The sequence below is a fragment of the Nyctereutes procyonoides genome, unplaced genomic scaffold (genome assembly GCF_905146905.1).
Source record: "Nyctereutes procyonoides isolate TBG_1078 unplaced genomic scaffold, NYPRO_anot_genome, whole genome shotgun sequence".
NCBI classification, from domain to species: Eukaryota; Metazoa; Chordata; class Mammalia; order Carnivora; family Canidae; genus Nyctereutes; species Nyctereutes procyonoides.
In genome coordinates, this window is record NW_026575049.1 from 33,482,608 (window position 1) to 33,509,009 (window position 26,402).

The following is a 26,402-nucleotide window of genomic DNA, read 5'->3' on the forward strand; positions in this document are numbered from 1 at the left end:
CCGCGGCCTGAAGAGCACTTCGGCCCAGGTCTGCATCAGGTCTGCCCCCAGTTAGGTGTTCCCCACCGACTGCTCTTATTACTGTGGTTCTTCTGCGTCCGCGATTTGCCATGTACTGTCTCTGCAGCCTTGGGTGAGTCAGCTCTTGGCTCTTGGGAGTTGAACTGAGATGTCTCCTCCTGGCCTTGACAGTTGCATGGTTCTAAGTGATTTGTAGCCTTTGTCTCAAACTGACTTCCCTCCAGCCCTTTGGAAGATGGGGCAGGATGGAGCCCCCTTTTGCATTTTCGAGAGAAGATTAACTGCAGGAAGAGGGGAACTTTTGTGGAGGGACAGCCACCATGGTTATTAACAGTATGGAGCCCTTTTAGTTTCCTTAATGCAGAGTGGGGCTTTATTAGAATGGGAGCATTTTCCTTTTCATATTGGGCTGGAAGCCTCCCCCTGCCAAACATGCCCTGAGACCATCAGCCTCCTGCTCCACTGTTGGGAAGAACCGACAAGTGGCCTTATTTTCTTACCGCCCACTCTACCCCCAACAATGTCACTACCCTCCCCCAACCCTGGACGGGGAAAGAATTTGTGCCTATTGTCATTTGACAATAGAGCCTCCTGGAGGCCAAGTTCAGCCTGCTGCATCATCAAAGGGGGGGGTGGTTTCTCCCCCTGGCCCATCTAATTCATGGAGGAATGCAGGAGATGGTCCAACAGCCACCCACATCCTCCACGGCCTGTGTGTGTTCACTGCTTCCCCCAAGAACCAGCTCCCCGGGTGCCAGGCCCCGCTCAGACAAAATAAAGCCTTCCAGTCATATCTTTACATTTGACGTCAGCATGGGGAGGCTTTTCTTGCTGCATACTGAATAGGGCTGTCGGAGGGCCTGGGGTGGCTTTGAGCCCAGCACCCTGGTGAAAAGGGGCTTTGAGGTTGGAAGCTCATTCATCTCTGGGCAGCTTCCTTTGATCCGGCCTGGGGTCTGCCCCCAGTCTCAGGGAGGGCGGTGCCTGTCCCTGGGTTTACAGCAGGCACCCGTGTTTCCGGTCTGTTTTGTCCATTCCTCAATTGCTCTCATGGGTAGGATGCCAAAGAAAAACTAAGCATCTTCCCAGGGTGCCTGTCTTGGTGGTGATGTCTGACTGGGGTGGTCCTTCCTTTTTTGCTCTAGTTTCATTAGCACTTCTCCCATCGATGTTCTCATAACCTAACGCTCTCATCACCCTCGCCTCCCCCCTCCTTTGCCTCCTCCCTCCTCTTTTCCTTTCTGTTCACCTAGCACCTGCCAGCCTTCCCACACTAAGGTTTTTCTCAGGCCTGCCACGTGCCAACCCGGAGTTAAGCACTGCAGATAAAGCAGTTAGATTCCCATTAGTACAGAGGCAAGTAACGACACAAATACTGATTTCATTACAGCTTGGGTGGGGGGGAGTCTGCAGAGCAGAAATATGGGGACCTGCCTGTCCATTTACCTCACTTGTGGGGAGGTCAGTAAGCAGCAACAACAACAAGAGCAACAACAATAATAGCTGCCCGATTCTTACTGAGTTATAGATGGACTGATTGCATTTTAGAAATGTTTCCATGTATCGTGGTTGGTGGGGACCTGGTGGAAGCCAGAAGAAGCAATGGTTCGTAGGTGTGAGGACGTTCCTGCTGAGGCTGGCAGGGCTTCACCCCATCTCAATTTAGTTGTAGTGGTGTCCTGCTGGTAACCAGGATGCTGTCTCTGGAGCACTTCGTGCCTTTGTGGTCCCAGGGTTAAGTGCCTTTCATCTAAGAGAGAGTGGTCCAGGTGGGAGCTGACATCACAGAAGGACCACTTCGGAGGGGACGAAGCCGGCTTTGGGAACTGGCCACACATTGGTTGGCAGGCTTCCTTTTGGCCGTCCCCATCCAAAGTACTTTTTGCCTCCCTTGGAGCCAGGGCCAAGGATTAAATGACGAAGCAACTTGTTCATGAGCAAAGATGAATCCTTTGGCAAATCTGATTTTCCTTATTAGATTCCCATTGTCATTTAATGCTTTTTTATTTATGCGTTTCTTTTGAGTAACTGCTCTGTGCGCTGGCCCTGGCAGCGCTCTACAGTTTGCATTTGCAGACGTTGGCATGGGGATCAACTGGGGCTGGGCAGGGAGTCTGGCTGTCATTGCTTTATGGTCTTATCCTGACTTTTCTATAGCAGAGCCTTTTTTATCTCATTTACCAAACGAAGGTGCTTTGGGCAAGAGGAAGGATGAATGAAGGATTTGGCCACTGAGCAGTTGTACAAACAGTGTAGGCTGCAGTGCTAAGACCCCATGTAGGGGCAGAACTGGCCTCAAGAAGCCCCATGCAGCAGAACTTTCGCTAGCCTTCGGCAGCTGCCCGGTGGAGCTGAGTGATACTGATTTCAGCCATCCATGTTTAATCATTGATACCCTGTAAACCGAGCTTGCCTTTTTTCAAAAGGATCAGGATTCCTGGAGTAAAGGAATCTGGCCACGTGAAGCAGCCTCCACTTTATAGAAAAAAGAAAAGCCCAAAATAAAAAAAACCAACCCTGCATCCCAAACCCCAGGCTGTTGGAACCTGATGTTTTCTGTTGTTGGGAGAAGGGTGTTTTTGCTATAAACGAAAGATGTGACAGGGGGTATTTTGAAGCTTTATTTTGGTTATTGTCGGTTCTGCCAACAAGTAACATCTGTATTTATTTCCCAAGTTCCCCCAATGGCTGATTTGCATCTGTTTAGTTCTCTGGGTAACATTTCATTTCCTGACTTTATAGGTTGCTATAAAATCCATTCGTAAGGACAAAATTAAGGATGAACAAGACATGGTTCACATCAGACGAGAGATTGAGATCATGTCATCCCTCAACCATCCTCATATCATCAGTATTTATGAAGGTCAGTGATTTTTTTTTTTTTTACTCGCGTATCAGTTACCATTTCTCATACCATGGGGCCTGCCAAGATTTTTAGGTAATTGTCCTTCTGGGCAGGAGCCAAGTATTTTTCCTCATGATGCAAAAATAGCTGGGTGTTATCTCTTATTTGGTTACTTTGAATGCAACCAGACACACGAAGCACAACTCACTTTGGTCATAAAATAGCTCGGGGTAGTGCCTTCTTCTAGATCCTTGCCAGGTCTTTGGTGGTTGCTAAGCAACTGGCCTTATTAAAAGCCAGCATGCGAGACAGCCATGGTTTCTGAAAAATGGCAGTTTGCTGGGTGACCAGGGTCATGGTGGAGTCACGTGTTATTCCAAGTGGAGGCTGTTTGAGTTGGGAGTATCTTTGAGTGGGTCCGAGAAAGAATAGGGATATCTTGGTGGGGCAGATGCTTCACGAATGGAATTCAAGAGCTGTGTCAGTAAAAAGAAAAATGCTCATGCTTCAACTGGTTGCTCCTTCCTGGGAAGAAATGGAAAGTATGAACTTCCTATAGCCTATTTTTTTTCTTTTAAATCTGTAAAAAGTACTACTCAAGCAATATGTATTTGTTGCAGAAGTGACTGAAATGCACAAATTAAAGTTTCAAAATAATTTCATTTCTCACCCTCAGTTTGATAAATTAGCACTCTAGCTATATTTATATTTTTATCTACCTCTCTATATCTGTACCTGACTTTTATTCAAAGTTAGATCATACTACTGATAATGTTTTTTTGACTTAATTTTTTTTTCACGTATTATATCATATATCTCTTCCTATGCTAGTAAGTATCCCCTGTAAGGGGACATTTTAAAAGGCTTTAGAGTATTCCATTTATGGATGTACCATAATTTATTGGATCTAATTCCTTTTGTTATCAGCGGGGCCTTAGGGACCTTCCTTATAATCATTTATATATTCATTTCTGACGATTATTTTTTTTCTTATGAAAAATTTTCTAGGCTTGGGTTTACTGAGTCAAAGTGTTTCCCCAGAATATTTTTTAATATACACAGTTGAGTCGGAAAAATGAACCTGTTTCTAATTTGGTCTCATCATAGTATTTTTAATTGTGGTCTGATCATAATACGTTGCACAGTAATGGCTAAGAGGAAACCAGACAGTAGCCTGAAAGTTTTTCTGTTATCTATCTCAAGTTTTCCCTCTGATTCCCTGCTGTTTCTGGCCATTTTTTCCATTGTGCCTTCTATTTTTGCTCCTCATCTAGAAGTAAATGTTGGTAACAGTTTTTATCTTGATTTTTCCTAAAACTCAATTTTGGAGCCTGTGGTGAGAGGGTGCTTGAGGGACATTTTAATTCATTCAATCATTTGTTCATTTGCAGAATTTCGCAAACATCTTTTGCAGTGAGTCTCAAAGTGCACTCTCTGAACCCGTAACGTCATATGAATTGGGATTGTTAGAAATGCAGATTCTAAGGCCTCACAAGGATGTGCTGAATCAGCAACTCTGGGGGTGAGGCTCGGCTGTCTGTGTTTTCACAAGTGTGGGAACCACTGGTCTACTGAGTGACCGAGTCTGGTTAAGCACTGGATTATATGTGGTTAGACACTGAAAGACACAATAGGCTATGGACCTTATATTCAAGGCATCATACAGGCATGACAGAAAAATATTACGTAGGGGCACCTGGGTGGCTCAGCAGTTGGATCTGCCTTTAGCTCAGGGCGTGATCCCGGGGTCCTGGGATCGAGTCCCACATCGGGCTCCCTGCAGGGAGCCTGCTTCTCCCTCTGCCTGTGTCTCTGTGTCTCTGTGTGTCTCTCATGAATAAATAAATAAAATCTTTAAAAAAGAAAAAAAGAAAAGAAAAATATTATGTAGATATGCAAAGCAACATATTCTGGGACAATGGAGTCCTGGAGATTAGAGGTTTTTGTGGCTGTCAAGCTGGGCTTTGAAAGAGTTATTTTGAGGAAGAATTGGGGAAAGTAGAATTCTAGGTTGATAAAACAAATCTGAATATGCCTGTAAACGAGAGGAACAGCTAAAGGTTCAAGTGAGTGGAGATGCAAAATGCAGGATGAGAGTGAGTTTTATAAAATTTGGAGTGTTTTTGCTCCTTGTGGCTTCCATGGTTACCATGGAAATCCAAAGGCACTAGTGAAGGATGTCCTCTCCAGTGTGAACCAGTGTGGGTCACATGTTCTGTGGAGCAGCACTGTGTTTGGGATTGCTTGGCGTGGAGAAGGAGCCTTCTTTATTGGGAATGCGGGACAGAGTTTTCAGGCTCCTTAATTGGGAGACGGTCTGTGGTAACTGAAGTCTGGCACAGAGAGGCCTGACTCCTTGACTAGCATCATGCTCGCTTTGGCCTTGGGAATCCTGCAGGTTTTATGGGGAACAGGAATCTGTACTCATACCAAGAAAAGGACAGAGATGAACTTGAATGGAAGAGCACTCTATTATTAAGGTCAAGTTGGCCTCAGCTTAGCCCCCATTGGAGGCTTCAAGAAGAAGAGAAGCCCTTGCTCGTAATTTTAAAGATAGGTACCACAAAACTTAAAGTTCTTTGAGTGACTAGAAATAATTTCCATCGAGGCCTCAGGTGGGAGCTTGGGCCTCCATTCATAAAACCCTATCAACAGGTTTTGGGGAATCAGGTAAGACATCAGGCTCTTGGGTTTTGGTCCCAAATCCTTGACTGTGGCCTTGACATGAGACTTTGGGTGAGTTGGGGGACTCCCAGGCCTCAATAGCTACACATATAAGATGAGGATAACAATTCTATCTTTTTCTTAGTGTTGTTGATAGGATTCAATTATATGATACATGTTCTGGTAAGCTCAAAAAAGGGAATCATTGTGAAGATAGTATAATCATTACAAATGGTACCTAACTTGGTCCATTGGCATGGGTCAATGGGTAAACTGCAGGGTGTTTGTAAGTCCTTTAGAATATTGTATAGTTGCCTATATACAACTATATAGTTGTATACTGTGCCAGTATAGAAGCCACAACCATAGATGGATATTTAAATCCAAATTAATAAAACAAAATAGTTAAAAAATTATCAGTTCTTTAGTACCACTGGCCACATTTCAAGGGCTCATGCAGCTAGTGGCTGCCATATTGGACAGTGTAGATACAGAACTTTTTCATCATTGCAGGATAGGACCAGGCTGGTATTTAATGCTTTAGATGTTGAGTGCATGGGTTAATTTTTTCTGAGGAGAGAGAGAGGGTGCACAACTTTCATGAGACTGTCCAAGGGATTCCTGACCTCAAATAGGTTAAAAAATACCTCTACTGCTATCAAGTTATTCTGTGACCTGCAGAGGATCATACAAATAAAACATATTGTTTTTATCCAGAAAACGCCCAGAGACTTAAATGTAGCTCTTTTTTCCTTTTTAATTTCTTAGAAATCTCTGGTTTCTGTTCTGTTCTCTTTCCCTTCTCCCACGCAAGTTCTGTTTCTCCCACGTCCACTGAATAACTGTGGAGGAGGGCAGCTCCCCTCCCTTCCCCCGAGGTTTGGAGTAGGGAATCGCCAAGGCAACCTTCCAGCTCCTTCACCTCAAACTGGGACCCCACAGTCTCCAGGGCCTTCTGACTTTATCTGCTTTGCTGTCCAGGAGCCCAGGACCCAGCCCTGAGTGAAATTAGACCTCTGGATGTCATCCATGGAATCCTGTACAGTTTACAGGCTCCCTGACATCGAGCCTCATTTGATCCCTACAGCAAACCTGTGCAAGGGGCAGGCCAGGTTTTGCAGTGGTGGAGATTGAGGCCCTGGAAGATTGACTCACCCGGTGTGTTATTTGCCACGGCTGCCACGACAGAACACCATGGACCGGGTGGCTTGCACAACACAAGTGTGCTATTTCTCAGTTCTGGAGACCAGAAGTTCAAGATCCAGGGTAGCTCTCTTCCAAGCCTCTCTCCTTGGCTTATAGATGGCCATCTTCTCCCCACATCGTCATATGCTGTCCCCTCCATGTCTGTGTCCAAATTTCCCCTTTTCAATGAGGATACCAATAACACTGGATTAGGGCCCACCCTAATGTCCTCAGTTAACCTTAATTATTTTTTTAAAGGCCCTGCCTCTGAGTAAGGTCACATTCTGAGGTTCTGGGCATTGGGACTTCAACATATGAATTTGGGAGACCCAATGCAGTTCACAAAACTGGGTACTGTGGCTAGCTCGTGGCCCTGGCCCACAGGCCTCATGACCTCATTAGTTTTCCCTCCGCCCTGCATTTCCGACCTTGTGTAATGTTCTGCAGCCCACCTGGGTGCTCCCAGCATCTTCCTCAGGCTGGCCTTTTCTCTCCTTGGCCCTGAGCTGTGGTAGGGGCAGGGTGGTGGCAGCAGGGGTGGGGGATGCAGTCTGTGGTCTCTCTGCCAACCCCAGTGTGAAAAGGAACCTTCTTCCTGGCAGCTGATTGGTTGTGTGACTGGCCAATCAGGAGCCGTGGCCGGTGGAGCAATGCACAGATTCTGCTGAATGAAAAATCAGTGCCTAGGCATTGATCGGGCTGTGTGGACATCAGCCAAATGAATGGAACTGTGGAAGAACCTTCTGAGCATTTCTTCAGCCAGGACTTTGGTGGTTTAAAATACACACATGCACACATAGCAGCAGCAGCAAAAGCAGCAACATGGCAAAGCAATGTATCTGACCCCCTGTGTTTAGGAACTTTGGGCCTTCCTGAAGGGAACACATGATCGTGGACTATACTATCCAGTGATGCTGAAATACAAGTTCCAGAGGAAAAGCAATCCATTCATTAAAAAAAAAAAAGTACAAATACTGAGTGTGTATTACATGCCTATTCTAGGCACCAGGGGTACAGAGCAAGCAGAACAAGCCCTGGTCTCATGGGGCTGACATTCCATGAGTAGTCTGGTAACCTAGGTATTGAGCTGGTACCTGAGTGAAGCGGGGAGGGAGCCCCACGGAGACCTGGGCATTCCAGGCAAAGGGAACAGAATGTGTGAACAAAAGATGCTCAGAGGAGAGAAGGAGCTCCTGCTGGCAGATGTGACAGAGGGTCTGTGAGGCTGAGGGAGCGAGTGAGTGGTGGAGAGAGGAGGTCAGGGAAGGCCAGGTTTTGACCACAGCAGGGCTGTGGATTTTGTACCAGGAATAGGGCAAAGCCACTGATTTTGAGGAATAAAGTAGCTTTTATTTAGCTAGAAGTTACTGAGTTTTACCCTGTTTTAGGTTGTGTGCTTGTATTATCTCAGTTAATTCTTATGTTCTTGAAATGCAGACTGCTAATATCCCTCATTTATGGCCAAGTGATTTTGTCTGAGAGGCTAATAAGTACATCTTCCAGGGTTACACCAGCTAATAAGTGGTGGGTCTGAGAACTGAACCTTGTCACTCTGAAGCTGGTGCCCCTAATATAAGCCAGGTCAGTTTGGTGGTGCAGCGATCCCTAATTGGGGGTGAGCATTATTCGGGACCCTGAGATACAGACAATTCTTGGTGTTCCCAGGGGTTGTTGTCTGAACTACGTGAGAGCATTAAAGGCCAGCTTCATGGGTATTTTAGAAAATATTTCTGCATCCATCTCAGGAAGAAGCTTGGAGCCCAAATCTAGTCAACTCAGAGATCAAGTGTTTTCTAAACTGCAGTCCATGGAAATGTAAGTTTTCTGTACATTATTCACAATACCCACAGGCTCACAAAATCTGCGGCTTTGCTGAATTAATGCTGCTGTTCACCAAATCTCAAAAATAATTCCTTTCAAATGTTTCTTCCTCGGACCAGACCCTGGGGTTACTCTCCTGTTGACCTAAGGGTGAAGGTGATTAACCCTCAAATTTGTCAACTCTGTGTAAACACAAACCATAACTGGTTTCTAATGCTAAGTAAATAAAAGAGGATAGACATGTACCTTCCAGTGTATGATACTAAGGGTAATAATGTAACTGGAGAGAGAAAAGGAAGAAAGAAATCTCTGACTCCATCTCTGAGATGGACCCCTGTTTCCAGTCAAAGGAATTCCATTCTCTCAGTAGGGTGGGAATTGACAATATGGAAAGAACAGCTGAAAAGGAAGTGCCCGCCAGAGCTTTCAACTTGGCTGCTGGGATGGAAGAGATAAAAACAGTTTTTGCCTGAGGTTCTGATTTCAGGACCCAAGTGCAAACATCAAAGGCATGTTGTCTTGCCTTTGCTTCCCCTTGAAAGCCTAGGAGACCCAATCTGTAAAACCACGAGAATGTACATCTTGCCACACAACACTTTAGGGAAACTTAGCACCCCATCTGGTAACAGTCCCACTAGGCCAGGCCAGGAATGAAAGGGGAGGGCGGGGGGGGGTAGTGAGTGAGGGAGATTCTCTTCCTGGCCCTGCAAGATGACATTGTTTCATCAGCCTTTACATTGCAATATGCTAGAACGGGCCAACCCTTTCATCATGTTCCCTGTGCTAGGGAAGGATGGTCTTGGCTTTCAGGAACAAAGTGGGAAGCCTACTGGACCTTGGTCAGCTGGGATCTCTCACCTTTGGAAGAGTGTCTGAAACTTAAAAAAGCCAAATAGAACAAGCAAATATGCCTCCCTTGATAAGCATGTATATCTTGTGAGCTTTAAACCTGCTGCCTAAGAGAAGACGTAAAAGAGTCTATATTCTAAAAAATTATCTGAATTCCTACTATAAAGGCACTTTGGATGAGGTGTTTTTTTTTTGTTTTTTTTTTTTTTTTTTTTAATTAAAAGGTCTTCCATCTTCCTAGAAGTATATGTTACATTGTGCTTTTTAAAGCTACCTAAGCCCCCTGAGAATTTGTTAGGTTTTTCTGGAAGGGCATATGGTTCTTTCCTGGTGGCGAAAATCACTGCTCTAAAAATCCACCCAGAGATGAAGAGGAGAAACCAAGAGACAGGGTCTGTGGGAGAGCCTGTAGGCTGTATTGTGAGCTGCAGGCTTGGATGACTGGTCATTCTTCCTCCTGCCTTCTCCTCTCCCTGGTCAGGGGCAGTGGGGCTGGTGCAAGACATGTCCACAGGATAGAGCAGAGGTTCCAGAGTCCCAAAGTCTGGCTGCCCCTGCAAAGTGACCCCTTGAGAATGGCAGGACCCTGATTAACTGCCCAACAATGCATGGGAGCCATGCTTCTCAGAAGGACCCTCAACCTGCAGCATCCGTGTTGCTTGGGGCCACCCTAGATCCAAGTGTGTGTAATACCCAGCCCTCTGGGTGACTCTGATGCACTCTCAAGTTTGAGAACCGTCATGTTAGAGAAACAGCTGCTCACTGGGTCAGAAACTAAGGCAGGGCTCATGTCTAGCATCAGTTATTTGGAGATACCTACAGTTGAAGCAGTTCACATTTTTCTTCTCAGATTCCAGTGCCCTACCCCAGCCTTCTATCCCGCAAGCAGATCCTGATTGAGGAAGGCTTCTTTTTTTTGTTGTTGTTGTTAAATATAATTTTAATTACCTTATGATATTCCATTGAACGGATATACCATAACTAAGCAATTGTCTTTTTAAATAATAAATTTATTTTTTATTGGTGTTTAATTTGCCAACAAACAAAATAACACCCAGTGCTCATCCCGTCAAGTGCCCCCCTCAGTGCCTGTCACCCATTCACCCCCACCCCCCGCCCTCCTCCCCGAGGAAGGCTTTTTGAAGGCAGGGAATGGCTGAACTGATCTGATTGATAAGGCTGATGGTCCTTAATTCTACCCAGTGGTCCCACTGATTCATTTGATCACTCATTGCTTTTATAAAAATGTAGCAAGTACTTAGATCCCTGGTACTGTTCTAGTAGGGTGAGTAGGTGTTTTATTGTCCCAAGTAGGCTTCGGTTTGAATGAGCCAGTTGCTCTTCCAGTTGCTATTATATGACCTTGGGCTAAGTGACTTAACCTGTCTGAGGCTCAGTTCTCTTACCCAGAAAGTGAGACCACCAGCTCACTACTTGCTAGATAAGGTTGTGAGGATTAAATCAGATAATGAATAAAATTGTTAAGCACAGTATCAATAAATAGTATTGATTATTCCTGATGGGATTATTCCTTTAGGGCCCTGAGAGGTCCTTAATGGCTGGATTATCACCTTCTTTTGGGAGGTGTTAAAAGAGAAGGTTGAGGCCAGATTGCCTACATCAGTGAGCCTCAGGGCTGGACACACATTAACATCTCGTGGGACATAGGTAGAAAATGCTGATGCCGAGCTTCACCCCTAGAGACTCAGATTTAATTGGCCGGACTGAGAAATACAGACTTAATCCTGCAACCAAGAGGAAATGAGCCCCACTCTCAAAACTTGTCTTGGTCCGATCATTTGTCATCAGTGAATTCCAGAGAAGAATGTGTGTCTGGCTGTGATCACCCATGAGCAGTGAGTGATACCTTCAGGCTTGGGTTTACTTACTGTGCCATTCGGTTGCTGCCCTCATCAGGGACTCAGAACCCCATGAAACAGTTTGTTGAACTTGGCGAAGTGGTGTGTTATGCTTGTGTTTACTCTTTTGGACCCATGGCGAATCGCTGAGTATTTTAACACACTCCCTGTGCGGCCAAATCCGCAAGTTCCACATGAAGGCTCTGCAGGCTGGGCCCAGGGTAAGGACTCGCCCTGGTTTGTAACTCGGCACCAGCTCTCCCTTCATGTTTCATCACACGAATGGGCTCTTCAGCTGTGAATCTGTCCAGCCACGTTTCTAATGAGTTTCCTATTAAGTTAGCTGTTTGACCTTCAAGTGTATTATTTTCATTGTTTTCATTTGATTACACCCAAGTCGTTTTTCTAGAGGCTGGAGATTAGAAATAAAACAACTAAAAACCAGTGCTACTCCCTGGCTGTCCTGCCTCGCCCTCTCAGATTTCCTGGAATTCAATATTGTCTGGTGCCTCAAATAATACTTGTACTTGAAGTTAATTTTTAAAGAAGAAAAATGGAACCATGTTGTCGTATGATGTAGGATCTTTTGAACTGAAGTGTGATGGCTCTGTTAATTTGCCTCGGTGATCAACAGCGTGCATTGGGGAAGACTCATGGGGCATGGAGGAGGCCCACTCCCCAGATGATTTGTGACAGTGGGTTCATCTGTCAGGGGTGGCTCTGAGGTTGGGATCCATACTTTGGAAAACCACTGCGGTCTGAGGAACAGGCCCTAATTATGAGAGCGAATCTTGCCTTTACCTTAGGCTTGGCTGCAAGTCCTTTGACGTCCCTGAGTTTTAGTTTACTATTTCTCTGATCTCGCCCCTTCCTCTCATCCCTCGAGGGCACACATGTGATCTCAGGCACAGATTTTGCTAATGTAGATCCTTAAGAATCCTGGATTTGATTCAGGCTTGACTTCTGCCTACTAACAACAGCCTAACACATATATGTATGCTGTGCCAATCTTCACGGTGAGGGCAGGTGGTCTTCACCTTAATACATGAAGAAACTGAGGCTCAGATTGTTTAGGTAACTTGCCAAGGTCACTCAGCTGGGAAGTGGCAGAGCCTGGATTTGGACCCAGATAGTCTGGCTCTGGGAGTCAGTCCCTTAACAATGACACTATGTTGCATAATGAGGTGGACCAGAATTTAGAGTGGACAGGATAGTCCTGAGCTGTACATGGTGGGTTGCACAATGGCTAGAAGCGGAGGTGTGATAACCACAGGGCTGACTTCTCCACCCTAGCTGCTGGTAAGGGTGGGATGAGCCCTGGTGGCAAAGCCAGGAAGAGCCAGGCTATCTTCACAGGGGGTGAATTTCTACCACATTCATTGCTTGAGTTGGAGGAGCATGCTTTTTTCTTGGGAGTTCACTGTATCAAGTTTAAGAGCTTTAGCATTAGCCTCTGGTAGTTCTGAGGTGTTCTGACCAATTGTCAGTGCTCTCAGACTCAGAATTACGTGACTGTGTGTGTGAGACAAAAAGGCCCAGATGGACCAATAAAGAAAATGCTCAGGGAGACTGTGAGGTGTGACTGATGAGTATGTGGTGATGGTTGATGGAGCACATTGCCTCATAGCCCCGCTTGTATCCATGGAAATACCTCAGGAATGGTTGTGGAAGGAGGATGGAATCCAGTGGCTGCTCCAACATGGTGCCATTGATTCTGTCTCCCATGGAGCTCCTTCCTTTATCCTGGCCACATCCCCTGCCCTCCCAGGATTTATTAGGCCTCCAAATAGCACAGATGGTCTTAGCAGGAATGAATGGTCCTTGGCAAGCCTTCTGCATCCCCTCTTCCATAGGTAGCTTGTATACTTTCTTATCATTTCTTCTGCCTTCTGTGGAGTCCACTGCTGGACTGGTTGGCTATGGTTCTCCTGGCACATGCCAGCCAACATCTAGAGAGAGTTTTGGTTTAAGAAAAGACAACTAGTGAACAAAAGAGCCTTTCACTGTCCAAACCAAGAAACACATTGATTCAACTTTGACCGACTCATTGACAGCGGGAGAGCTGCCAGCCCGCTCTAATTTTCTCACTCTCACTGCCATGAGCTTTCGGACTTAAGGGATCAGAAGACCATTTGTGAAGCCATGAGCCCATGAAGTGCTTGAAATTTAGTTCTGGGGAGGAAACTCTTGAAGAATGGATCTTGTATTGACTAAAGGACCTAATGAGGTTGCAGACAGTTCTTGCAAAAGAAAAGATCACTCATTTCCAAAATGAAAAATAAGCTACTTTTCATGAGGATCCTAAATTTTTGACAAAAGTGCACCCCTGACTTTGAGGAATAGAATGGTACACCTGTCAGAGGTTTCAGAAAAGCAGCAAAAATGCTGTCACGTGGGGAGACAACCTCATGGAAAGAATGAACTAATTTAAGATAATAGAGTTGATTGAAGGCAAAGGCATGAGGACAATACTGATTGGTCCACTTTAGGCCCTTGGCCTTTTTGCTTGAAACCAACAAACTTATCTTCCTCTTCTGAGGTTACATGTAAACCAGACAGACGTCTTCCTTTTTTGGTAACCTGTTCTCCATGGAGCATCCTGTAAAGGGATTCCCATCCCCTTCCTTCCCAAGCCCATTTTCTTCCAAATGGTCTCTTGTATTTGGTTCTAGAATGGCTGGAGGATGGTTAAAATCCCAAGATCTCCTTACTCATCAGTGTTTCTCCCAGGACAGGGTGTTGTTTTGTAATAGCCATTTGCTCAAGTTATGCAAGTTGTGTTATTCACCTTGGGGGCAGCAGGAGGGAGTCTTTAGGAGTTGGGTAATTAGCACGGTTGTGAAAGCCAGACAATCAGAATGCAGAGCTGGACTGTCAAACTGAACATCTGATGAAATTCAGAATTAATTTGGAGAAGTAGCCGTTGCTATGGTAACCAATCCCCACTCTCCCTTGAAATGGAAAATAAACAGAAAAGGAGAGAAATCATTCAAGTTGATGTCTGGGAAGAAGGTGTCTCTGTGGGACAGTAGAAGAAAATGGACAGAGTTTGGATATCAGTCGATGCAGAAGCAATGGTAAAACCATCTCATGAGAGCAAAAACCAAGGTATTTTAGGTGGTTCAGTTCCATGCTTGTTTTTCTAGGAACTTTCTCAGGCATGTGATTATCTCACCGATTTTTCTCTCTGATCATCTAGGTACTTAAAGTCTGTATCATACAGGTTAGTACGGATTTATTTTGTAAGCACTACTAGTTGTATCCAGCTATGTTGCAATGCCTCCAGGACAAAGACTGTGCCTTAGGTTGCATTTGTATCCCCTTTAACACAAAGCAGAGCATGCTCCAGATTGATAGAAAAGCACTTTCAGAAAAAGCAGTGATGGTGGTCACTGAAGAGACTTGAGTATTACCTGAGGAAAGTAACTGGATGATGGAGGAAGGTGGTGGGAAGAACAGAAGCTTTTGAGCCACATACATTTGGGATCAAATCCTTATTAGTTAACTGCCCAACAGAAATGCCTACTGATGAGCATTGAAAGACATGTGCAAGAATATTTACAGCTGCATTATTCATAATGACCATCACCTGGAAACAACCCAAATATCCATCAACAGTAGAATGGATACAGCCTTGATACCTTCATTCAATGGAGTACTCTACAGCAATGGAAGTGAACAGTCTTCCATTACATGGAACAGACATGGATTATTCTTACAGTGTTGAGCTAATGAAGCCAAACACAAAGGAATACATACTGCAAAATTCCATTTTTAAAAAATGGGCAGATTTTTTGGTATTGACTTTATATATTGACTATGATATTGATTTTATAGTTATCATATTCATGGTATTGACTTATAGTCACCATGTTCATGGTATTGGCATACAGGCATCATGCTCATGGTATTGGCTCGTATTCATCATATTCATGGTATTGACTTACAGTCACCATGTTCATTGCTATTGGCTTACAGTTGTCGTGTTCGTGGTATTGGCTCATAGTCGTCATAGTCATGGTATTGACTTATAGTCACCATGTTCGTGGTATTGGCATATATCCTCAGGGAGATGGTTAGTGACAGAAAGGGGACCCAGGGGAGATAGGCCTTGCTGGGTGCTGTCCATGTTGTTTCTCTGTTGGAGTGTTGGTTCCCTATTTATGAAGGAGGGGGTACTGCTAATACCTATCTCACAGGATTGTTAGGATTAAGTGTGACAATCCATGGCATGCAGTAATTGTTCAATAAATATTATCTATTATTACCACAAAGAGCTTTCTGAAGAAGGAGAGCTGGCAGAAGGCTCTTGGGAAGAAGGGGGCTCTGCTATTTCACAGGCCAGGATCCTGGGTGCTGCCTTAGCCTTTGTCCCATCTACTTATTGTTCTTGGCATGTTCGGGAACATCTGACTCCCTCCCTGCAGAGCTCCTTGTGGGCAGCTATGGTCCACAAGGCCTCGGTGGCTTGTTCCTAGGCTGCCTCTCCTTTCTTGTCTCTTAATCCCTAATACCTGCCAGCTGCTGGTGGTTCTACTCTTGTTTCTGCCCTTGCTCATGCTGCTCCCTCTGCCTGGCCTGCCTTCCCCATTCTTAACCCAGTAACATCTTCTCTCAGTATCCCCAGTGCCAGTCCCAGAGCAAGTACTTTATAAAAAGTGTATTGTTGTACTTCAAGCCTGGATCTGCAGCAAATGGACATGGCCCTAGTGCTGTGGGCTGACTCCGGCTGAGCTAAGTTTCTATTCAGGGTTCTGATTTTCCTGGTAGGCCTGGCATGTCAAGGGCCATAGTTTTCCTTACCATTCTGGAGCCACCGGGCTTCTGGGTAAAACTGTCTGGCCAAGAGACACAGGCTTTCATTTTTCAGAAAGGAAACCCTTCCCAACTGGTGGAAAATAAGCTTTTGCTTAGTGACTAATAACATAAACACAGACAAGATTTCTGGGCTTATAAATAACCAGTTGTAAAAATGCCCAAGGGAAGTGGCCCTTTTTGCCAGAAGAATGGCCAAGAGTGTTCCTATCACCTCGCTGATAGTGACCTTAACATGGGCAAGGAGTCTTGGGCCAAGAGTGCAGAAGATGGTCATTCTTTAGGACAAATTCCCAAGGCCTTGCTCTTATACATTAGAAATCCTGGGCTATCCTGGAAAAAGAATGGTTGATCCCTAGGGCCCTTTCTGCTTGAAAATTTTATGATTCTGTGGCAGCTACTACATGTTTTATTTTTTTTATTTATATGTGTTTTTCAGATGTACTAGTGTTTCTCAAAAGTAGGCATTCTTTTTTTTTTTTAAGATTTATTTATGTGTTTGTGAGAGAGAGTATACATGTGAGGCAGGTGGGGAGGGGTTAGAGGGAGAGGGAGAGAGCGAGAAACCCAAGCAGACTCTGTGCTGAGCACAGAGCCTGGCTTGATCCCACGACCCTGAGATCACCACCCAAGCTGAAACCAAGAGTCAGACACTTAATTGATTGAGCTACCCAGGCGCGCCAGCCACAACATGTTTTAGTGATGGCAGCAGGGAGAGAAAAGGCTTAGGGTTCTGTTTTGCAGGAGCTACCTAAGAGGCAGGTGCCACCCCAAAGGAGCAAGACCCATGAGCTTACTGAGTGCCCTGCATTTGACTGATGAGGAGACCTAGGTTCAGGGAGTTCATGTATATGTAAAATGGGGTTGTGGCTAGGAGTGTGGCGTGTGCACTCAGACTTCAGGCCTAGGCCTGGCTCTGCCTCAGACTCACTCTGTGGCTATGGCAGTTACTAACCTGGCTGTACTCTGATTTTCTCATGTGTACGATGAGGATTCTCATAGGACCAAAGCCCTATGACATAATTCATGCAAAATACTTATTAGCTCAGTGCTTTGCCTGCACCTAGTAGACCTTTGGTAAATGCCGCTGTTATCAGAAAGGACTAGAAGCTTCATATGTAACACCATGGGGCCTCCTTGATGAATTACTGATGTACCAAGTGTAGAACAGCTATTTGCATTTAGTTAATCTAGGGTTACAATCGGGGCCTGTGAGAGGGGTAAGCGTGGTGTCCCGGAGCCCTGCCTGGCCACTTGGACAGTTCTCTCACCTGGCTACACACAATTCCCACCTGTAACAGTAACGGGCCGATTTTATAACTTGGATACCATCTCATTCACCCGTTGTTTACCACACTGGCTCCCGCTTAGTTCCTCTGGATGTCAGTAGAGATGTTGCTATGGCCAAATCAATCTACCAAGCTCAGAGTCAAAGAAGCCAGACCCCCCCCTCCCCGCCCAAGGGCAATCAGGTATTAGTATTTTCCAAAATATGTTGCCTACACTCAATCACAGAGTGCTTTTTTCCTCCAGAATATCTTTCAAGACTAGTGCTCCATGGCACATGCATTTAGAACTGTTCCCCAGCCCCCTCTAAATACAGAAAGTCAGCTGAGGAGTGAGAGAGAAAGGCAGGAAAGCAGCGAGGATGTGCGCAGAGCAAGGGGTGCGCAGGGATGTCAGACAGGAGGACCGAGGTAGGCCTCGCTGTGGAGTGAAATATTTGGTGCAGTGAGCAGTGTTGAAATGAATCATCTTATCCCTGCTTGATATCAGGTGGGCCAGCTGGAAAGGGTGGAATCCTGTCATTGAAACAAATCCTTTTCTCTGCAGAAAGTGGGCTATACTTTCTGATAGTCACTGATGGGACCAGTGACTTTGGCCTCCTTTGGGGACACAGCAGACTCTCAGGGGATGTTAGGCTCCTTGTTTATTTCCCTGTCAGAGTACTTTTCCTCTTTCTTCCTTCCCCACTTTTTAAAATTAGAAGGCCCACTGCCCTCTCCAGGGCCGTTGCTCCATCATTTCTGGAGCACAGGCCACACATTCCGAGGCAGCTTTTCCAGTTTCCAGAGTTGATTGTTAATGAAAAGGGCACAACAGGCTGAAATCCGGCAGGAGCCAACGCTGCAGGGTACACCGAGGCCAGCAGACACGGGAGCAGCCAATTTTATCTGGCTGTTCTCCTTCCTCCTCCACCCTGCCCTCCTCCTTCCCCCTTCATTTTATCAGAGAGGTTTGGCTGGACTTGAAGGAGCCAAGAAGGAATTGGAGGGGTTTGAGCTTCTAACAGCCAGTGACAAGGTGTGGGAGGGCAGAGGACCCAGGCCTGGGGCATGTTCCAGTTCAATTCCGTTCTCATTGAGTGTGTCTAGGAGTCTGGCTCAGTGCTAATGCCATGGGGTCCAATAATATCAATGGTGACAATAATAGCTAATATCACTGAGTACATGCTGTTAGTGTAGGCCTTGTTCTAAGCATTTAACATACCCAATATCAATAAACACTCCCAACAGTTCTAAGAAGTACTTGCTAGTATTATTTACATTTTACAGTTGACTAAACTGAGGCACAGAAAGGGCAAGCAACTCCCCCAGAGTCACACAGCAAGTAAGAGGCTGCTGCGCTGATCCAGGAATCCTACTTAGGAGTGTCTGATTCTAAAACCAAACTTTTTATATCTAAAAGTCCAGGCAGAGGAAATGGGTATGTAAACCAACAAATAAATCCATGCAGTTGGAAAATACTGTGATAAAAGTATCGAAGAGCACAGTGAGGGGCAGAGGGAGGCAAAACAGAAACCATATTTGAGTTCCATCTTGATGGATGGGTTGGAGTTTCCTGGGCAGGTAAGGCAAGAAGAAATAAAGACAGAGGAAAGGTGGGAAACAGCTGTGTGTGTGTGTGTGTGTGTGTGTGTGTGTGTGTGTGTGTGTGTGAGAGAGAGAGAGAGAGAGAGAGAGAGAGAGAGAGACAGACACTATATGGTCCAGCATTGGTGGACATCAGAGGCCTGATGGGGAATGGTAGAAGCGGATGAGATGGAGGGACGTAGGCAGGAGTACTTCAGGAAGGGTCTTGGGTACCCTACATAGGTTTTTATACCATGTCCCTTGGGAGTGATGGATTTCAAGACAATTATTATTTATGCTGTTTTTGCTCAAAGGACATCTATGTGAAAGCCCAAAGTAGGAATCAGATAGCAGTGTAGTGGCTTTGATGGAGGTGGTGCTGAGGACCTGTGCTCTGTGGCCTCCCCTAACCTGCCCCTATGGGCGTGTGCCCAGTGCTTCCTCCCAAGGACACAGTCGAGCAGAGTGTGAATATCACCGCTGGAATATCAGAGTTGGGGAGAGAGACGCATTTATAAGCATTTGGAAAACAATTTCCATGGAGGTGTGGGGGTTGAGTGGGAAGGGGCTGAGACTGGGGACCCAGCTTGGGGTGTTTGCAGTGGTCCTGGCAAGACCAGGCTGTGGCATCATGGGTCCCCATCCTCACCGGAAGCCAGAGGTGAGCTCCGTCCATTCCGTCTGGCAGCTCAGCCAAACTGTGCAAGTCTCTTAACTTCTCCAGGCCTCTGTGTCCGAATTTTCAAGCAGTAAAATTACCCATATCTCCCCGAACGTTTGTTGTAAGATTTAAATGAGTCAGTACATGTCAGGTACTCAAAACCTTACAGGACCCTGGCGCATAGTAAGGGTTAATGTAAATCATTCACTGCAATTGCCCACAATGCACTTAGGAAGTTCTGGGTTCACTCATTTGATAATTGTGCATCCAGCCCCTCTGTCAGTGGTCTGAGTGCTGAGCCCTCACTTACATTCTAGTCGGGGAGACTGACTAACTAAATACACAGAATACACAGGGCTAGGAAGGGCACAGGATCACATGGGACCTGCTGGACCACATTTGGAACGTTGGGTTTTATTTCGGGTGAGATGGAAAGTCTAGAAGGTTTTGACCAAATACAAGTTCAGCCGCCCACTTTGGGTTCAGAGTAGCTTATGAGGTCCGAGGTCTGGGTAGGTAGTCTGTATGGAGAGGTTAATAGAAGGCAGGTTGGGCAGCCCGGGTGGCTCAGCGGTTTAGAGACCCAGGATCTAGTCCCATGTCGGGCTCCCTGCATGGAGCCTGCTTCTCCCTCTGTCTCTGTCTCTGCCTCTCTCTCTGTGTGTGTGTGTGTGTGTCTCATGAATAAATAAATAAAATCTTAAAAAAAAAAAAAGAAGGCAGGTGTTCTCACCCATGGTCCTGTCTATAGGGGGCTGCCCCGGTGGGCGGGGCCGGGCTGTTCTGGTGGGCGGGGCTGCTCAGGTGGGCAGGGCCTAGCAGAATGATCCTGGTGATGTGTGGGGCCCTCAGAAAAGAAAGGCACTTTTCCCCTCAGGGTGCAGAGGTGTGTCCAGTGACAATAGCGGTGATGTCATCATCCACCTGGCTGGGATACTCGCCCCGCTCCTCGTGACGTGGGATGGCCTAACTTGTGTCCTGACCCGCAGCTCTTGGCCCCTGCTCAGTGACATCTCCGCTGTCCTCTCTCGCACCCTCTGTAGTCATAAGTGAGCTCTGGATAAACAGGGTGTTTGTGTGTTGCTGTTCCCCCCACAGTGTTCGAGAACAAAGATAAGATTGTGATCATCATGGAGTACGCAAGCAAGGGGGAGCTGTACGATTACATCAGCGAGCGGAGACGCCTCAGCGAGAGGGAGACCAGACACTTCTTCCGGCAGATTGTCTCCGCTGTGCACTATTGTCACAAGGTACGGCGAGCCCTGCCAGAGCTTTGGTCACTAACGGTTTTGATGGTGCCACGTGATTCTTTTCATAGTGTACAGGTGCTGTCCATTCATGTCGTGTGCATGGAGAATTTATGAACTAGAAAATCACCATCACTTATAATTCCAGAATCCAGGCATAACCTGTGATGGACATTTTTGTTCGTTTCTTTCCCATCTTCTAAATCCCACTCCTAATTTATTTTTTTAAATTTGGATTTCTTATTTTGAATAATTTTAGATGTACAGCAAAGTTTCTAAGATAGTACAGAGTTCCCATATGCCCCTCACTCACTGTATCCTAACAGGAACAGCTTACATTGCTTTAGTATGTTTTTCGAAACTGAGACACCAACATTTGGGCACTGTTATTAACAAAACTCCAGATTTTATTTAGATTTCCCCTGTTTTCTCCACCAATGACCCTTCTCTATTTCAGGATCCACAGTACCTCAGTGCATGTATTTTTACATTTGTACCTTGCCTTTTCACTTAGTATTTTAATCAGAACATGCTCCTGTGTTACTAAAAATTCTAAAATTTCTCCATAAAATTCTCTGTACTAAAAATTCTCTGTAATTATTGTGATTGTTGGACACTAAGGCTGGTTCCCATTTCTGTTTAATATATATGGTGATCCACATCTTTATATATTAACCTTTTCCTCTCATTTGAATGATTGACTGAGGGAAATTCCAGAAGTGGAGTTACTGGTTGTGAACTTTCCTATGCTCTTGGTATCTTTCCTTGCATAGGTTATATCCACATAGGTTACATTTGAATGATTGACTGAGGGAAATTCCAGAAGTGGAGTTACTGGTTGTGAACTTTCCTATGCTCTTGGTATCTTTCCTTGCATAGGTTATATCCACATAGGTTACATACCTACACATACATTTTATTGCAACACACCTAATACGATGTGCTCATAATAGAGCCTAATAGGCTGCCCTTTGTCTCTGGAAAAGGAAATGAAGTACACTGGTAATCCCAAGACATATTTCAGCCATCATTGTCATTAATCATGTTAGTCATGATTCCCATTGTACTCGTACTTTCCCTCAGAATGGTCACACCTGGAAGTGTCTTTCACTTTGAGTGACTTGAATCCCACATAGCATCCAAAATAGAGTCAGCTTCTTCATTCAGTGGTTGCAGCCTGGAGTCTCCTGGTTTGCTAAATATTCTGGTTAATTGAGAGTGGCTCCGTAAGTTACTATAAGATATTCAAATGTAAAATCCTTAATCCATGAGAACACTATTGGACTTACCTTTGCGGGCTCAAAAGGCACTGATGACTTAGGTCAATGCAGTATTTTGTACCTTATCATCAGGCATCAGCATAAAATACTACAGATCATATTTTCATTATTTGAGGTGTGTGAATACTTGGGATTTTGTATGAATGAGGCTTTAGCAGATCCATTCCATCTTACTCTGAAAACTAGGAATGTAATAACATAAACCAAAAACTGCCCCCAATATTTAAAACTAGAAGGAATTGGGGATCTTATATTCTATATCTTTCTTCTGGGAGCCTTGGTTTGTGTCTTTCTGAATTCAAAACACATCCTTGAAGGTTTGCGTTAGAAAAAGAGTAGCAGAAATAGAGCTTTCATTTCTTCAGCCGGTGCTTTTGGAGATAGTAGGAATTGTCGCATGGAAAGGAAAACAAACAATAAAGCACCAACTATAAACATGCAGATTCTGAACTAAAAATCTTGATTGAAAGACAGGGATGTTCTAACCAGTTGGTTTGCTTAAAAGAGCAGCTTCTGTTGCAGATGTTCTTTATGTGGAAAGATAAGAAAACTTACTCCTTGCTGTTTGCGCAGCTCAATGTGGCTGGTTCTTTGGGTTCTACCCCTGTCCATGTCCAACCCCCACCTCCCCCGCTGCAAAGATCACTGGGTTATATAAAGAATGGTGCACACCAGTTGTTCCTGTGGTATAGACCCCATAGCCTGTTGGTTCATGACTCCTTTTCAGCCTCAGCAGCAGGCTGCTGGCCTGTCAGTGCAGGTCAGCTCCCAGATTTGCTGGAGTTTGCTTGAATGGACAGGTCACAGGGGTCGGCAGCCACCGGCTGGGGTCAGCCCAGTGGCTAGGTCTCATTGGCCCCTTCCACCTTCCTCCTTCAACCCCCCCCCCCCCCCCCGGGAGTCCAGCTGAGCAGAGAAGGACTTGCAGAACCTTCCCTTCCAGCCAGCTGCTCAGGAAATGCCCATGGGGCTTCTTGTTACCTTCTGGACAGATCTGGATTAACTTCATGGGTCTGAATAATAGATTGAGTGAGCCTTGCAGGGGACAGTCAGGCAGACAGACAAGCGAGGCCTATGAGCCCCACATTCTGAATCTCCAGCAGAGAAATCTGCTTCTTCCCTGGGAAGCACAGCTCACAGACAGACATTGTTTGCCGCTGCCTGCGACTCTAGTGCGTTCACACAGTGGAATTACATTCCGACAAAGAATCCCCCTGCTGTTTTACAGGCTCTGGGGGAGAATGGATTCCAGTCATTTTTCCCTTAACCACACAGCAAGTGACTAATGCTCCCCTGTCGCTGGTCGCTGGCTGGCAGGGAGCTTCATGACAGTGACAGAAGCCCTGAAGGATGGAGGCAGAGACCACCGGGCTGGCACATTTCTTTAATCTGTCAGATACTTCCCTTTGCTCACCCTCCCGCTCCTTCTGTCTTCTCATTTCAGAATGGTGTGGTCCACCGGGATCTGAAGCTGGAAAACATCCTGCTGGATGACAACTGCAATATTAAGGTAAAGCTCTGGCCTGGTTGATGGATGCTCAGGGCCTGGGGGACCGCAGCTGGGGGGCGGGGGGGGAGGGAGGAGTGTGCTGCAGGAGCCTCGGGCTGCCAGTCAGGTGGCCACGTCCTGCCCTGGCAGGCAGTGCAGGGAGTCACCCCAGTTTAGGTCCAACGCATAAGTTTTACCAGTGTTGATCGACCTCCAGTTACGTGCTGGACATTGATCTTCACGCTGGCATAAAAAGGTGATTAAAATACTGTCCTCAGGAAGCCTGGAATCTACAATCATCACCAGAAAAATACTTAACAACAATGACATACGGCCTATATAGTTCATGTCACGTCTGCCTGGTATCACTTACATTGAATCCTCACTACCCTCTGAGGTGGGCACTGTTATTTGCATCATTCTGCAGATAGGGAAAGCCAGGCACAGAGAAGTTAAGTAACCAACCCGAGGTAACACAACGGTAACTAGTGGACTTGGGGTTTGAGCCCCTGTGTGTCTGAGTTGCCAGCAGGGCCCCAGGTTGGGTAAGAGTTGGAGCCTTCTCCCTGCCACTCTTCTGTCACTGCAATGCCATGCCTCGTACTTCTCCCTCCCAGCCCTCCTGTCCCCCAAACCAGCCGTGGAACTGGGAGGTTGACTCTGGTGGCCTGAGCTGCTGGGAAGGAGCATGCCATCCAGTGACGGGCTTTACTTCCATACAGTGTTTTTGCTGGCTGCCGCTGGAGTTGAAGCAAGCTCTCCTGACCCTCAGGGTTCAAGTGCCTCCTGCGGAGTGCTCTGAATGTCCTTTTGATCACGTCTGCAAAATAAGCAAATACGGTTTCAAAATAAACGGAGCTCGCTGCATGGGTTTCATTATGAAATGGCCTCAGTCCTCCCGACACCGGGGGATCCCTCTAATTGGCCGCTGGTGACGTGAGCACTTCATCCTTGGTCCCCAGACAAAGCATGGGAATGACCTCTCACTGTCCCCTTTTCTGGTTGCTGTGGTCCTCGGTGGTGGGGGTGCAGCATAGGGACTACCTCCTTGCTTGGCGTTCCTATTCTGTTTGCAGATCATGGCACAACTGTGAATTACTAGTGTCCTTTGAGAGGACCCTTGAAGTCATGTCAGGATGACCTCACGTTTTTGCCAGTAGTTGACCGTGGCAGTTTATTTCTGTGTTAGGCCGTAGAGTGAGGAGGAAACAATTGGTCAAAGTGGTTCTTTCCAGAATCAGGAAGGAGGATCTCAAAGTTTCTCCTTTTCTGGATTATTCTAGCGGAAGCACTGGCTGTGCAGTCAGAAAATCCCCTCCTGTGTGGCTTTCCAGCTGCTTGCCTTTGGGAAAACATCTTCATCTTGTTTCTGTCACTATAAATCAGGGGTAACAGTGATGCTCACAGGCTTGTTTTCGGGACTAAGATACCTCGTGTTTAGCTTCATACACTGCTGAGCACTGTGCAGTGAGTCAAGAGTGGTGGCTTTGGAGCTGGGTAGCCTGCAGTTTGAATTTGAATGACGACCCTGTCCCTGATTAATGGCAGCATTTTGGAAAAATTACTCCCCTGACCTTCAGTTTTCCTGCCTGTCCAGTAGAGATGCTGGTTCTGCCTCTGGGGGTTGTTGTCTCTTTGTTCATTCTTTTCAGCGAGCATTTCCTGAGCAGTTACTGTGTGCCGTGCCCCGTGCCTGGGGAGTCAAGGCAAACATGAGGATTTTAGACAATACCAGGAGCACTTAGCACTCAGTTCTTAGCATCCAAGGCGCCTGCGCACATAGTTGGTCATCGGAGAGGACACTGAATTAGGGAGTCAGCTGCTGTGCAGGTGCCTGGGCCCTAGAGAGTGGTGGCTGGCCAGGCCCTGGCTAGAGAACTGGGTTCTGGTGTGAGGGGCACATTTCTAAGGGTTTGTGTCATCCACCCTGGTAACTTTCTCTGCAGATTCTTCCTGCCACCTGCCCCCGGAGCTCTCAGAATGAAATGTAGTCTTTACAAGGCCTGGAATGTGAGCCTCTGGCCTGGGGATTGGGTTCTGTGGGACAGTGTGACCTCTTGGTCCCCTGATGTAGTCCCAGAAGTGATAAGGCACATAGCTTCCTATGGAGTCATAGAATTTCCCAATGGAGGAGAAGAATAGTTAGAATTCTGAAAGCAATTGTGCTGGGGAACAATGGGGCAGGAGCCTGGGGGAATGGCTCATTTGCATGAGCAATGGAACAGTGGTGTTGGGCTTGTAGCTCCCAGGACTCACACTTTGATCTGCACTCCCACCCACTGTATAGGTAAATAGCAGACACGCAGAACATTATAAAGATTGAACTTTCCATCACACTTTTTTCTCTCCTTGTCTTCTCCTTAAGAATCTTTCCTCTTGGCATTTCCTGGGGTGAAAAGCAGGCGCACAAGCCCACACACACCCGAACAGAAACCAAACCTTTCCCTTCCCTGACACATTCTTCCTTCTGCTTGTTCAGGGGATGCTGCTAGGATCTAAGAATCCTAGAGCGTGAAAAACATTGAGGGTCATCTTTGAACGCCCTTGTTTGAATGATGAAGGCCCAATAGGTCTAGGTGACATACCCAAGATCACACGCGGTAAATCAGTGTGGGCTTCCTATGTCTCCGTTTCCTTGGAGTGTGGCCCAGCCCTCACCACACAGTAGGTACCCTTAAATTGTTTGGGTTTGGGGTGAAGGGATGACAGCCAGGATGAGAACTCCCATGACTGACTTCTGGACAAATTCTCTTTCATCATCTCACACGCACTTCCAACAGTTTTTAAAAATTTCAGCTGATGTTGATTTATCTT

The 26,402-nt window shown here is 46.0% G+C and overlaps 1 protein-coding gene across 6 annotated transcripts in view; it reads left to right on the forward strand.

Moving 5' to 3' along the window:
* Positions 1-26,402, forward strand: part of NUAK1 (NUAK family kinase 1) — a 72,411-nt gene that overhangs the window by 30,908 nt on the left and 15,101 nt on the right. For all 6 annotated transcript variants that reach the window (XM_055328046.1, XM_055328047.1, XM_055328049.1 and 3 more), the window contains 3 exons: positions 2,764-2,884; positions 20,671-20,822; positions 23,544-23,609. In XM_055328046.1, coding sequence (XP_055184021.1) covers positions 2,764-2,884; positions 20,671-20,822; positions 23,544-23,609 — 339 coding nt within the window. The remainder of the gene's footprint in view (positions 1-2,763; positions 2,885-20,670; positions 20,823-23,543; positions 23,610-26,402) is intronic.